The 15,768-nt window shown below is 38.9% G+C and overlaps 1 protein-coding gene across 15 annotated transcripts in view; it reads left to right on the top strand.

Moving 5' to 3' along the window:
• The window catches only part of TNIK (TRAF2 and NCK interacting kinase), a 330,725-nt gene that overhangs the window by 288,017 nt on the left and 26,940 nt on the right, over positions 1-15,768 (top strand). For 8 of the 15 annotated variants that reach the window (XM_073674893.1, XM_073674887.1, XM_073674897.1 and 5 more), the window contains 3 exons: positions 5,525-5,548; positions 8,999-9,073; positions 13,675-13,853. In XM_073674893.1, the coding sequence (XP_073530994.1) occupies positions 5,525-5,548; positions 8,999-9,073; positions 13,675-13,853 (278 nt within the window). The remainder of the gene's footprint in view (positions 1-5,524; positions 5,549-8,998; positions 9,074-13,674; positions 13,854-15,768) is intronic. The other 7 variants (XM_073674891.1, XM_073674900.1, XM_073674898.1 and 4 more) reach the window with 3 other exon arrangements.

Genomic DNA, 15,768 nt, shown 5'->3' with positions numbered 1-15,768 from the left:
GATTTTCTTTCTGCAGCCAGTGATTGGCTGCAGCGGTCACTTATTTACATGGCATGTGAATCAGCAGTGTAGAACTAAATAGGGACCAGAAGAAATTATAGCGGCAGTGACTTAAAGGGGTGAGCATTCACTATTTTGCTGTTTTTATCAAATTTACTGGCACTTCAATATTAAATTAATTCCCAGATAACCTTTTTAATTGTGAAATACTTACCGCACCTCTTAGAATAAGCTCAGGTGGAAATCATTAGTATGTATCTTTGTTATCTGTGGTAGCTGCACTGCGTGTATGTTGGGTAAATGTGCGTTTCCCTTTATACCTTTATTGTCCTTGTACTTAGAGATCCAGCGGTGCGCTCCTCGGCTGCTTATTACTGCGTCTTGTGCTGTCATTTCCCATTATTTAGTAATCTTTCTATTGAGCGGTCCTTGTCATTCTGCGTTCTCCCTGTTAGGAGACATTATAAAGATGACTGGTTTGGGAGCTGCTCAACAGACGTTCTACTGGTAGCTTTCATTTCATTGACTGATATGGCGGCTCCGCATTGGAAGCACAGATGTATAAAAGCGCTTTTGTATAGTTAATGATGTTAAGCACCTATTAATAAGCCAAATGCGAGCAGCAGGAGGAGAGGGGAGATTTTATGATATTCATGTGTTTTAATTTCTCTTGAATGATGAGGGTGTATCAGTATCTACATATACTATGCCATGGAGGGGTTGAGAGAACAGCTTCCTGGATGGTTCCCAGGTAATATTATTTCTGATGGGTATCATTTTCAGTATAGCTACAGACTTTATGATTAAAATCTAATTTTAGTGATTAAAAGTTCAGACCATTTAGCATATAACTTTTTTTTTATAAAGCTTTTTGGATTGGTGACCCCAGTCAATATGACCAGGTCTTTGGGACTTTGTGGTTCTAAGTGGTTGAATTGCATTAGCAGACAAAACCTATGAAGGCGTGGCACTGTTTCTGGAGAAAAAAAACAGGAATAGGATAAGAATGGCCATTAGAGAGTTACCACTAACATAGAAAGTTATCATCATAGATGACAATTGGATCTGTGGGGGTCTGACCTCAGGGTTTCCCACTGATCCTGAGAACTGAGCTCTGAAATGCTCGGGTGGAATAGGGCTGTGCCACTGCTGCTCTCAGTCCCCATAGAACTGCTGGAGATGGCTTAGCTCAGCACTTGGCTTTTTGTGTCAATGCCATAGAAAATTGTCACTACCACCATTCCAAAGGCTTATTCCCATCACTGAAAACTAAAGGCAGATCTAGGGACACATTGTAAGGAACTCTTATGCAGTAATAGACCCTAGTTTGTAGCTCTGCTGTTAGAGACAGATGTCGGCTGTGTAATATAGCCTGCATCTGCTCCTGAGCCTCCCACACACATGTAGACCCCTTCCCAGGACATTAATTCACATCTTCATGTGGAAAGAGTTGCGGTAAATTCAAAACCTGATAGTGAAGTGACCTGGGAGGCTACAAAATTGTAAATCTGCGTTGTACATCTGATTGTTTATTACTGGGCTCTTCGAAAGTGTGTGGGTTTTTATTTTGCTTTTTGGTCTTTTGTGGGGGGATGGTGGGGATTACAAAATAATTATTGTTGTAGTATGTACTTTTTTGAAGATATTACTGCAGGGTTTGTGACTTCACATTAACTCTTGTGCTTAGCCCTAGTTCTTTTTGTTATTGTGGAGCGTGGCAGTGACCGTACTGGGGTATGGTCACCGTACGGGAACCCAGTATAGTCACTGCAAAACTGCACAATAACAACAAACTAGTTCTAAGCACAAGAGTTAATATATACAGTGGGTACAGAAAGTATTCAGACACCTTTTAAATTTTTCACTCTGTTTCATTGCAGCCATTTGGTAAATTCTAAAAAGTTCATTTTTTTCTCATTAAAGTACACTCTGCACCCCATCTTGACTAAAAAAAACAGAAATGTAGAAATTTTTGCAAATTTATTAAAAAAGAAAAACTGAAATATCACATGGTCATAAGTATTCAGCCCCTTTGCTCAGTATTGAGTAGAAGCACCCTTTTGAGCTAGTACAGCCATGAGTCTTCTCGGGAATGATGCAACAAGTTTTTCACACCTGGATTTTGGGATGCTGTGCCATTCTTCCTTGCAGATCCTCTCCAGTTCCGTCAGGTTGGATGGTGAACAGCCCTTTTCAGGTCTCTCCAGAGATGCTCAATTGGGTTTAGGTCAGGGCTCTGGCTGGGCCAGTCAAGAATGGTCACAGAGTTGTTCTGAAGCCACTCCTTTGTTATTTTAGCTGTGTGCTTAGGGTCATTGTCTTGTTGGAAGGTGAACCTTAGGCCAAGTCTGAGGTCCAGAGCGCTCTGGAAGAGGTTTTCATCCAGGATATCTCTGTACTTGGCCTTATTCATGTTTCCTTCAATTGCAACCAGTCGTCCTGTCCCTGCAGCTGAACCCCCCCCCATAGCATGATGCTGCCACCACCATGTTTCACTGTTGGGATTGTATTGGGCAGGTGATGAGCAGTGCCTGGTTTTCTCCACACATACCGCTTAGAATTATCACCAAAAATCTTATTTCTCATAGTCTGGGAGTCCTTGATGTGTTTTTGAGCAAACTCTATGCGGGCTTTCATATGCCTTGCACTGAGGAGAGGCTTCCGTCGGGCCACTCTGCCATAAAGTCCCGACTGGTGGAGGGCTGCAGTGATAGGTGACTTTGTGGAACTTTCTCCCATCTCCCTACTGCATCTCTGGAGCTCAGCCACAGTGATCTTGGGGTTCTTCTTTACCTCTCTCACCAAGGTTCTTCTCCCACGATTGCTCAGTTTGGCTAGGAAGACTTCTGGTGGTCCCAAACTTCTTCCATTTAAGGATTATGGAGGCCACTGTGCTCTTAGGAACCTTGAGTACTGCAGAAATTCTTTTATAACCTTGTCCAGATCTGTGCCTTTCCACAATTGTCTCTGAGCTCGTTGGGCAGTTCCTTTGAGCTCATGATTCTCATTTGGTCTGACAAGCACTGCGAGCTGTGAGGTCTTATATAGACAGGTGTATGCCTTTCCAAATCAAGTCCTATCAGTTTAATTAAACACAGCTGGACTCCAATGAAGGAGTAGAACCATCTCAAGGAGGATCACAAGGAAATGGACAGCATGTGACTTAAATATGAGTGTCTGAGCAAAGGGTCTGAATACTTATGACCATGTGATATTTCAGTTTTTTAATAAATTTGCAAAAATTTCTACTTTTCTGTTTTTTTTTCAGTCAAGATGGGGTGCAGAGTGTACTTTAATGAGAAAAAAATGAACTTTTTAGAATTTACCAAATGGCTGCAATGAAACAAAGAGTGAAAAATTTAAAGGGGTCTGAATACTTTCCGTACCCACTGTATACAGTGGGGGAAATAAGTATTTGATCCCTTGCTGTTTTTGTAACTTTGCCCACTGACAAAGACATAAACAGTCTATAATTTTAAGAGTAGGTTAATTTTAACATTGAGAGATAGAATATCCCAAAAAAATCAAGAAAATCACATTGTATAAATTAGATACATTTTTTCCATTTTGCAGTGAGAAATACGTATTTGATCTACAGACCAGTTAGACACTCCTGATGAACTCGTTACCTGCATTAAAGACAGCTGTCTTACATAGTCACCTGTATAAAAGACTCCTGTCCACAGACTCAATTAATCAGTCAGACTCTAACCTCATTAACATGGGCAAGACCAAAGAGCTTTCTAAGGATGTCAGGGACAAGATCATAGACCTGCACAAAGCTGGAATGGGCTACAAAACCATAAGTAAGATGCTGGGTGAGAAGGAGACAACTGTTGGTGCAATAGTAAGAAAAACAAAATGACTGTCAATCGACATCGATCTGGGGCACCATGCAAAATCTCACCTCGTGGGGTATCCTTGATCATGAGGAAGGTGAGAGATCAACCTAAAACTACACGGGGGGGAACTTGTTAATGATCTCCAGGCAGCTGGGACCAGAGTCACCAAGAAAACCATTGGTAACACATTACACCTTTAAAGGTCCCCCTGCTCAAGAAAGCACATGTGCAGGCCCGTCTGAAGTTTGCCAATGAGCACCTGGATGATTCTGTGAGTTATTGGTAGAAGGTGCTGTGGTCTTATGAGACAAAAATTGAGCTCTTTGGCATTAACTCAACTCGCCTTGTTTGGAGGAAGAAAAAGGAGGCGTACAACCCTAAGAACATCTTCCCAACCGTGAAGCATGGTGGGGGAAACATTATACTTTGGGGGTGCTTTCCTGCAAAGGGGACATGACTACTGCACCGTACTGAAGGGAAGATGGATGGGGTCATGTATCGCGAGATTTTGGCCAACAACCTCCTTCCCTCGCTAAGCACATTGAAGATGGGTCGTGGCTGGGTCTTCCAACAAGACAATGACCCAAAACATACAGCCAAGGCAACAAAGGAGTGGCTCAAAAAGAAGCACAGGAGTGGCCTAGACAGTCTCCAGACCTTAATCCCATAGAAAACTTATGGAGGGAGTTGAAGCTCCGAGTTTCCAAGCGACAGCCTCAAAATCTTAATGATTTAGAGATGATCTGCAAAGAGGAGTGGACGAAAATTCCTCCCGACATGGGCGTAACCCTCATCATCAACTACAAAAAACATCTGACTGCTGTGCTTGCCAACAAGGGTTTTGCCACCAGGTATTAAGTGTTGTTTGCCAGAGGAATCAAATACTTATTTCTCACTGCAAAATGCAAAAAAATTATCTAATTTATACAATGTGATTTTCTTGCTTTTGTGGGGGGATATTCTATCTCTCAATATTAAAATTAACCTACCCTTAAAATTATAGACTGTTCATGTCTTTGTCAGTGGGCAAACTTACAAAAACAGCAAGGGATCAAATACTTATTTCCCCAACTTCATACATATATATATTCATTCCATGCGTTCAAATTGGATGTGTCTATACCATACGCTCACTGTGAGTTTCCCATCAACTGGCCTAGTAGTGAAAGAAGCTGCGACCTCGTCCATCACTCGCCAGTTAATTGCATAATTGTCCTGACAATTGGAGGCAGCAGAGTGCTGTTCCCTGACAAATTGGTGGCAGTGGTGAGATCTGCGTGATCTCCCTGTTATTTATGACAAATGAACAATCTTTTTTCAGCTTTCTAACACTGTACCAAAACCTTTTTTTTCTTAGAACATTCTTGCAACTTAATATTTAATGATGTGTGTTTATATCGCATAAATGTATTCTATCACTTGTTCTAAAGAGAATGACACGTGACTGTATAAATCTGTCCGTCCTGTAGCATCCACAGTCTGTTAATGATTCAACACCCCGTGTGCTGTGTCCTGTGTACTCTGTGCGCTCTTTGGCGAGCACTTGGCTGTATTTCTGCCCATTCAACAAGCTTGACAAGCATGTAACTAACACTTGTATCTTTAACCTGCTTCCTTCCCTGTGGCTTTCCCTTGACCTGCTCTGCTTTCTCCGATGCTGATTATCCCTCCCTTGCACAAAGAGCTATAAGAAAGCAATAGATGAGGTTAGTGATCCCGTTTTATAGTCCACATTGTGACCCATTCTGGTCTGAGTGTAATTTCAGCAGGTTTCGTGTCTTCATTTCAAACTCACCGACTTCCATTCATTTGAATAGAATCACGCTCTGCAGACCCACTCCTAGTTTATTTATTAGGAAGAAACGTAGGGAATCTCAATATACTGCGACTGATGATGTATGAAGTTGGGAAATATGTCGCATACCTAATGCAATGTGTTGAAACTAACTTGAAAATGGAGGATTTGAGCTAAGGCAAGTTTGATACATCCGTGTATCACAGTTTGAACACAGACAGTCATTTATGGTCTGACCGCGGGTGTCCTGTCCTGAACTCAGCAGCCTTAGAGATGGTTAGTTTGAGTCAGGAGACCAGCGATCAGCCCGGGCATCATGGTCCTTACTCGGCTCATATAGATGTGGGAACTAGCTTATGATAGGGGTCTGAAATGGGACCAATGGGACAGCACGCCCAACTTTCCGACATTAGTACATTTTATGATATTACATTTTGACAACTAAAACATCTTTTTTCTTACCGGACAAGCCTTTCAAGCTATATCTTGGAGTATATTGTTAAAGAAGTTTGGGGGGCAGTACTTACCAATATGGTGGTCTTATATATGATTATTAGCTTTTAGTCTGTTCCACCCAGAACTTGAGATGCAAAGTGGACACAATATACAAAGCTCCAAATGTATCTTTGTAGAGATGGCCCTTTAAGCTTCTGTTAAGCTAACCTTTATTTGAGCATCTGTAGTTTAAATTGCACCTGTGTCAAATAAAGCAAGGGGTATCTATTACATGGCTGATCTACTATCACCCATCTTGTAGAAGAAAATGTCCCAGGGATAATATCTCTGCAACCTGCAAACAATTGTGCTCCCATAAATAATGGAAAGTATAAAACTATGTATTTTATATATTTTTATATATATATAAAAATATTATATATAATGTGGACTGTTTATAGTGAGAAATTTTGATTAACTTGTGGCCAAGAGCTAAATATTGCAATAAGTGACAATGATATAATAAATATACATGGGTGCCATTCATTGACCAGTATCTGATGTTCCCCGATCTTCTTCATGTCGGTGCTTGTTTTCTACTAGTTAATCAGTATTACGTGCCAAGATCGCTTCCTCCGCTGCGTTTATGATCATGCCGTGGACGCTGTGTCTAGGGTTACCACCTGTTCATTTTCTATGTAAACTACATGCTTTAGCATGCCCTGTGTTTCCTCCTAATTGACTCAGTACATCCCCAGTATATATGAGAGCTTTGGCATTTACTGCATTTAAGAAACAATTCTGAATATGTTGAAAATGCAAATTAATTAACATGAAAATGTATTGGCTCTAAGAAAGGTGGCAACTTTAGACATATCAGGACCACCAGAGTGATGACTTCAGGGAGGGCTGATAACTTTTGCAAATTAAAGCGCTATTCATACTAGTGTCATGGCTTCTATTTTGCAGAAGCCATGACTTGATAGATCTGTCCTGATCCGTCATGATCCATTCAATCGATTAGTCATAGTGCATTATCATGTTTGTTTTTTAAAACCAATATTAACTGATAATGGGCTCATCGGGTTTCTTGGATAGAATAGTGCAGCATGCTCAGCTATTCTGACCTTCTAAAAGCAACAGAAACCTGATGAAAAACAACTAATGCAAGTGTGAACAGTGCCAAAATGGTTCTACAAAAATCCCATTTAGTGAATGACTACATTGTCACGACTGCAGTGACTGATCTGGTTTCCAGTGGACACTGATGGACCCCATTTACTTTAATAGCTTCTGCCAGGGTATTATTGACAGCAGTAAAAACGGAGCTATAATTGCCATCAAAAGCCAGAAAGCATGAGAAAAAAATCAAGTCTTTTTTTTACATTGACTGGTGACTTTACATTGTCCACGATTCCAGACTCTGTATCAAAATTATTAATTTATTGAATTCCAAACCCGCAGAACATATTTGGTGGTACGATGTAGTGCATTAAGTTTTATTGTGGCAGTAGTCTCTCTCCTGTCTCTGCCGCCAGCCCTCCCTACTAACTACTGCTGAAAAATATGTGCTGGCTGAATTAATGCTCCCTCCGTTTTTTGTTTGTTTGTTGTCCTTATGTTCCATTGTTTTATCTAATGATGTATAAATTCTATCTAGTGGGAACAGTAGGGGCGTAAATGCAGTTTATTAAAAGACTTCTGAAACTTTGGGTAACAAGTCAGTATTGACTCATCAAGACTGCTTTATAGCGTAGAGAATAACGTGGCAGCTATTCGTCTGACAGTAACATTTTATCAATAAAAGCATTGTAATATTTTGGTAAATTTCTCTTCATTAGAAGGGTCCCCGGACCATAAATTGATTACAGGATGACTCGCTGATTGGATTCCAACCAAGTAGCTGTAGTCTTTGGGGAATTCTTTCTCTAAGTATTCAAATTTCTTCCAGTGCCCCCCACAGGGAACATGAGACATTACACAATACCTATTAAAGTTAATGCCTTGTCTATCTCATGCAGGAAATCCTCGGTCCTCCATAGTGAAAGACACTCTGTGTAGCCTATGACCCACCTGGCTAATAGAAGCAGTGGGACCCCACTCTTTTGACTAGTAGGGAATTTGAAAATGTATTTTTTCCTATATTGTATAACCCCTCTGAAACTATAGGATATGACCTGTGCATTATATATTTTATTAATATTTTAGTAAAGTGTACAAATAGCGTCTGTAACCCACTGCTAGATTAGTCACCCGTACATGATATGGCTTATTGTATCTGTGTCTAACATGGACATTGTGTATGGGTGCTTGTGGCGTCAGTGCATGAGTGAGGAGGGGAATTAAAGAGAAACGCTCACCTTATGTGCCAATTTTTGGTAAATTCTTAATTCTGGATCCTCTTTTCATAGAGCTGTGCATTGTGCCGTTCTTCTGCCATTCCTAGAGAAATATAAGAATTGATTGACAACATGATGTTACCAGTTACAGGTGTGTCTAACAGTGTGACTGTCCAATCAGTGCGCCCAGTGTATGCCACACCCCATTGCTAAGGGAATAGTAACACCCAGTTGTCAGTTTACGCCTGTATGTCTCAGGGGAATAACAGAGAGAGAACGTAGAGCCCAAAGAAAAGATGCTCCTGAATTCTTGTTGTCCTCCTTATTCTTGAGTGTTGCTGTATGGACGTGTTCACTAATTATGAAGGTTATGACTTGCTCCATTCATTTCCAGGCTGCTTGTCATCGCTTGTAAGTGTATTTTTTGTCTGTATGCTGCAGTTCTTGTGAGATAAAAAAAACCAAACTGTCTCCATTTGTTTTGCACATTTGGGGCATGACATGGTCAGAAAACCTGGGACAGATCATGAATGGATCCCAAGTTTTTTTTATTCTCCTTTCCTTTCACACTTGATACCTTTCTACAGGCTGTTATCTCACAGGCAGTGCCCGCGGATGATGGAAAAGTCATGCCGCGGAGGGTGAAAACTAAAAACAAAACGGTAAGAAAAAGTCTTTCTTGCCTTTTATTACACATTCATTCATACTGATCATTAGCATTGGAAACTGATAGAAAAGTATATATATTTTTTAGATGAAATCAGTTATAAAGCAAAAGACGTAAATTAAGTTCCATCAGTCTAAGTCATAGGAATAAGATTTGTAGCAGATACATTGTTACAAGCTCAGTATACTAGTGCTGATGGCTGGTTAGTACAGGGGCTCGATTATTAAAATATTCAATGTTAGTCATATTTAAAATGAGTAGTAATAGAGCACGGCTCTCCCGACTGCCGGGGCACAAGCAGGAGCCCAATCCGTAGTGCAATATCTATGAAGAGCTTGGTACTCACAAGATGTAGAAGACAGATGATTTATTTGCGATCCACAGTGAACATATATGATGTTCGGCCTCAGTTTAGACCTTCTTCAGATACACTGTGTGTAAGACAAGTGAAATATAGAAAAAAAAAAGACTAAAAAATAAATCGATGTACAAATGAATAGTAAAAAAATGAGCATAAAAAATAATATATATTACATATCCATATAGCCATCTAATAACTCATTATCATGTTCTTTGCTGACCATATCAAAATGTGCCGTATAGTAATAGATTGGAACAAGGCTAATGCAAAATCGACCAAAAAAGAAGCTGATAGACCCCAGTGGAAAACAAGGGCACAGTAGAGACAAAACAGGTCAGGGGTATAGTCAAATAAAGTCCAAACCCAAGAGAACAGTACCAACATTAGCCACTAGAGGGTAGAGGATGTAGTGTAGAGCACAGAAAGAAAGGTTTCGTGTATATACACCTAGATATACATATTCGAGGTAGAAATATGCAACAAAATAAGTAAAATAAGTGAACCCCAGAGCTACATACCGGATTGTCCAGTAACCTAGTATTTCAATTGTGAAACCTGGTGTCCCTTTAAATTAATATTGTATGGGATGGGAAGTAAAAGATTCTTGCACCTAATGGTGGACTTGTAAATGCGGTCTCGGACATGTTGGGTCCCTCTGCTCGACCCTGCCCATCACTGCTGCTGTCTTGCACTCTCTGATTGGAGCATGCTGCACATCCCTCGTTAGTTTACATGCAGTGACGTCACCTGCCATATGGTCGGCTCATTTACGGCCCTGAGTCATGTGCTATATATACTTCTTGCTGCTGCCATTTCACACATGCTGACTCCTATGGGCGCCATACCTCTAGTTGTATTCCCACTCTCTAGTCGTGCTGTATTTTGTATGTAATTTCAGCATTGAGTCCTGTATACTACTATGGCAATCCAGTATGGAGTTCTGGGGATCACTTATTTATGGGGTTCACTTATTCTTGTTGCTTATTTCTGTATATATATCTAGGTGTATACTCTAAACCCTTGGTTCTGTTCTTTACACTTCATCCTGTACCCTCTAGTGGCTAACGTTGGTACTGTTCTCTTGGGTTTGGACTTTATTTGATTTATACCCCTCACCTGTTCTATCTTTACAGTGCGATTGTTTTCCACTGGGGTCTATCAGCCTCTTTTTTTTGGTCAATTTTGTATTCACTTTGCTGACTATTGCTATATTTGTTCCAATCCATTACTATACGGTACATTTTGATATTGTCAGCAAATACCATGATAATAATGTATTAGATGGCTATATGGATATGTACTACATATTGTTTTTTATTCATATTTTTTATTATTCATTTGTACATCGATTTATACATTACACTGGTATACAGTGATTTTGGTGCCAACAATGTCTGAACGGTTTTATATTAAGCTTATGGTGCGGATGAGGAATATGACTTTGGTTTTGCCAGATTGGCTCTAGTTTATGAAATATTAGTTAATTACAGTAGAATTCTGGCTTCAAAAAGTTGCTTTTACAGCATTGTAAGCCTACAAATTGAAATACAAAATAATTATGTGGGATATTTCATTACCTAAGACACTGATAAAGAGTCAAAAGAGCAAAAGCTATTGCATTTGTTATCACACACAAGTCTCATTGGGGAAATGCATTATTTTCAGGGATGAATTATCTCAAAAACTAGAACCAATTCAGCAAAAGTGATGGGAATTTTGAATTCAGCGCCCTGAAAATACCCGAAATCCATTCAAAAAACCCTGACACCTGAAAACATTTTTTTTTTTTGTACACCTGTGTTTATTTTTTTATTCTTCATATCTTTTCTATATTTCACTTGTTTTGTACACTGTAGGATTTCTCTTCAATGTGCACACTGCACAATTTGCCAGTCTATAGAGATGGGCGAAGTTATTGAAAGAAGAAGCAGAACTTTTTAATCCTTTTTTTTTCCCTTGAAAAGTGGTTAAAAGTTGTAAAGTTTAGCTAATCCTTCTTTTAATATGTAGTATGGTCATAATTTGCATCATTAATTCTAATACTGTAATTTATATTGTTTAATTGAATAAGAAAGACACGGTGTTGCGTATTCGCCAGCCGTAATCGTATGTCTTTAGCAGTTTGGGTAATGGCTGAGAATGGAGCAATTCCATTGACTGCCCAAGGCATCCGAATTAATAGACCTGTAACTGGCTCTGTGCAGAGTTTTCTTATCACTTCAGTATTTCATTAACATGTTAATGAACAGTCATTTATTACTGCTGAAGGTAATTGCTCTCCCTTATTAAAAAAAAAACCACACAAGACAAGCCCCAAAACAACATTTTGTGCTATTTTTACTTATTTGAAATAGATGCACTTAATGTAAATGAGTTTTTTTAAGCTAAAAAAGGCAGCTTCTGTTACTAATAGTACTCCATGCAACTGGTGCTCATAGTAATGTAACTCCAGATAAGTCTCTCTGCCCATTGAGACACAATAACTCGCTTGAGTTTTGCCTCCAGACATTCTCCAAATTTACTTATCTAAAGCTGTAAATAATATGGATTGGAATTTAATACCAATGCTTTTGGGAATATTTTTCATTCATCCCGTGGAGCATTTAGACGGCATCTACAGATATATTGTATATATACAGCACTGAACAATTCTGAGTACCGTACATATTTTTTAAATAGTTAAAAAACTGTCATAAAAGACTTTTATGCAAACATAATTGCCACAGAAAGGTCTTCAGTTTGGCTGACCGTTATCTATCCTGATCCCTCACACACACATTAACGTGCTCGGCTCTGCTAATTCATGCGTTTTCAATGGGTAGGTGGGAAAAGAAAAAGCTGCTGCCAGACAACCCTGGCAGCTGCTCATCTTCCGGAGGACGGAGGGATCGGGTGTTTGAATTCATGCTTACTGGTTCAACATTAATTGTTAGGGAAGAGGCAAGAGGCCTCCTGTACAGTTTGGTTGGTCGGCTGATACTGCCTATATTATGACTTTAATCTAGTGTGCACAGGGGTCCAACCAAATATTAATCTGGGAGCAGTGTCCTTCGCTCTAGGACCATCTTAACATTTCAGATATAGCTTGAATCCCCCTCCATATTATTCTACTAGGTCTAATGAATATCCACTATCAAATCTGAAATACATATACATGTGTGTGTATATATATATATATATATATATATATATATATATATACATATATACATATATTTATGTGTATATACAGTGTGTATGTGTATATATTTATATGTATATACAGTGTATATGTGTGTGTGTATATATATATATATATATATATATATATATATGTGTGTGTGTATGAATATATATGTTCATACACATATATACACTGTGTGTGTATATATATTTATTTTTATATATATATATATATATATTTATCTTATATAATTTTTATTTTTTTATTTAAATTTGATATACATATGTAATTAGCTTAGTTAAATCTTGCATCCTAGGAAGAAGCTTTTTGCAGAAAATACCTATAGATAGTAATGCAAATCTTTAGTCTGTCTGGAAATTGCTGAATGCGGTAATTTTAAATACTTTTTTCTCCTTAAACCCTGATCGAATGCATTGACGGCGATATTGGTCACAAATATAGGGGGAAATGGTAAGACCAATGCTGTGTTTGTCTTTTGCATGTTTTTTTCCACAGATTCAGCAATCCCATCTTCTGCAGAGTTCTCATGCTTTTTCACTAATTCACCTACATTGCTTTATAAGCATGACCTATATACACGGAATATACCGTATACTATCCACGCTGCCTGTGATGTCCCGGTTGGGAAATGATGCTGTCTTATAATCATGGCTGATTCATAGTAAACTGGGAAAAAATATTTAGCAAATTTAGATTTTGAAAGAAAGCCAATAAAAGGTTAATTGAAAAGGTTACTACATTGTAACATCTGAAAATAATGGTAACGCCTATTTTCCAGCTTACTATGACAGAATATTTTGAAACTTCACAAAAATGTATCCATCTGTTTTATGCAATAGACACATTATAGTTTTAAAGAAGTCAGTAATGGAATAATGTCTTGTAATGTTACCTCTGCCTTCTACATTGTCTTTGTGTCTGATGCGTAATTTTATTGTCTGGCTGTTTTCTCATTGGTTATGGCAAGGTGTAACACTCGCTTCGGGGAGGTAGCCCCTCCATTCTCATTTTTTATTGATGTGGGGATATAAAAATAAATATCCTTTTGCAGGACTTGACTGCGTTAGCAAAGGAGCTGAGAGAACTTCGCATTGAGGAGACGAATCGGCCAATCAAGAAGGTGACAGACTATTCTTCATCCAGTGAAGAGTCTGAGAGTAGTGAAGAGGAAGATGGTGGGAGTGAGACTCAGGATGGAACTGTGCCAGTTAATGACATCCCACGTCTTATGTAAGCACATTACATTAATGTACTCTTGTATGAGAGCACAATGTTCCTTAATGAAGCCGTATTCTTAAAGCAGCACAATGCCTACTGTATATAGTGCAATATAGGTTATTATTAAAGAATAATGCAATCTCAGTTGTTGCCATCTTGATTATTTTCTTCTCTCACGTGGCTTCCTATGACAGCCTACATTTGCAATTTAATGGCAGCCAGTGATAGATTAGTGACATAGAATATCTGCCACCTGATCAGGGTTGCCAACTTAACTTTATTTTTTCTGGACAGCTTATCAAAAAATCACGGTAAACCAGTATTTTTTACTGACACATTGAAAAATCGTAATAAACCATTATGATTATAAGTACCTGGAGGCACAGTTCACTGTAGGTTTTGCATGTTTTTCTGGAGAAGCCTCCCTCCTTATACCTGAATCCATATCTGTGATGACAGGTCTAGTAAGTTTTCTTAATTTATCCTTTAATTTTTTGTAACTGTATATTCTGTATTGTTTTTTCCCCTTTGAAAAAATCTTTAGTATATTTTTATAAACAATACCTATCGTTCTGGATTAAATATAAAATGTAATAGTTCTGTTCCATGTGTTCTGAAAACTGCTCCCCAAAGCCATACGCTACCAGAACCAGAACCAAGCGTCCAGTCAGCCTGTATAAAACTCGACTGGTGGTGGCAGCTAATAATCTTTCTTGGGTTATCGTGATGCTAGCAGTGATTGCACGGGGTATATACATATATTCTATGTGTTGAAATCCGGAGGTGTATATATCATACACACACTGTTAGTTTTCCTATAACTAGCCTGTTAATGCAACAGCCTGCGGCCTCCTACATTGATCGTCGGCCAATCGTGTAATTGTCCGGATGATAGGGGGCAGCAGAGAGCTGTTCGCTCAAGAGATCACAGCGGGTGGTTTGGCGTGACCTTCCCGGGCTGCGATAATGTTGTGTCTCCGCAACAGATATTGACATGCTGCAGCTCATAAAGCCGCCCGCCGGTAAGTTTATGCGGCTTTCTATAAATCCCATCCACTATGCTTCTACTGTACAACACAGCGTTTTGGACGCAGCACAGGTGAGCTGCGTCCAAAACGCTGCAAATACTGATCGTGGGCTCATAGCCTAAAGCTTCTTCTTATGGAAATGCACAAGAGTTTGCACACAGCACTTTTAAGACATAGGGAAGCATTGTGCATCAGGGGAAGTTTATACCTACAGGTAATCATTGTATGGACTAGTCTACTATAACATTGCTCTCTTATATAAAGCCGACATGAATGGGGCAGATTTATGAAAATGGTTTACAAGAATTGTATAGTATATTGGAGGGTATACACTTGAGCGGAGTAATTCAAACTTGCTATGGAGGAGTGAATATAGGACCAATAGCCTCTTATTATCTGTCTGAAAGCAAAACAGTCTTTGTTGCCTATAGCAATCAAACACAGCACAGTGTTCATTTTTCAAGAGCAGAATGAAAGCTACAGAAAGCCAGAGACTGACCTCATGCCAGCACATGAGAGCGCGTAATGGACTGCTAGTCAGATACTCCGAGGGGGAAAATGCATGAAAGTTAATGGCGATTAAGCAAATTGCAGTTAGAATATTACATGTGAGTTAGCATTATAGTGTGGGAAAAACAACATTGCTGGAGAGCTCCTTTAGTAGTGTGGATATGCCTATAGATAGGAGTTGCGATTTTTCTACCTTACAAAAAAACAAATGTTCACAAAAGCATTGATCAAGTAATTATTAATGCAGCGAAAAATCACCTGATGTTTAAAGGTGGTATAAACTATAAAAACCTAGCTGTATGTGGATGTATTAGAGTAAAGGGGTCAGTGATGCTCTTTTTACAAAATGTTAATTAGTCTTATACATTGAGGACGTCCTAAACATTTTT

This window comes from Phyllobates terribilis, unplaced genomic scaffold (genome assembly GCF_046119375.1).
Source record: "Phyllobates terribilis strain yellow unplaced genomic scaffold, ASM4611937v1 Scaffold_3__8_contigs__length_932513732, whole genome shotgun sequence".
In the NCBI taxonomy this organism is placed as follows: Eukaryota; Metazoa; Chordata; class Amphibia; order Anura; family Dendrobatidae; genus Phyllobates; species Phyllobates terribilis.
The sequence above is the reverse complement of the archived record's forward strand: the minus strand, read 5'-3'. Positions and strand labels throughout refer to the sequence as shown.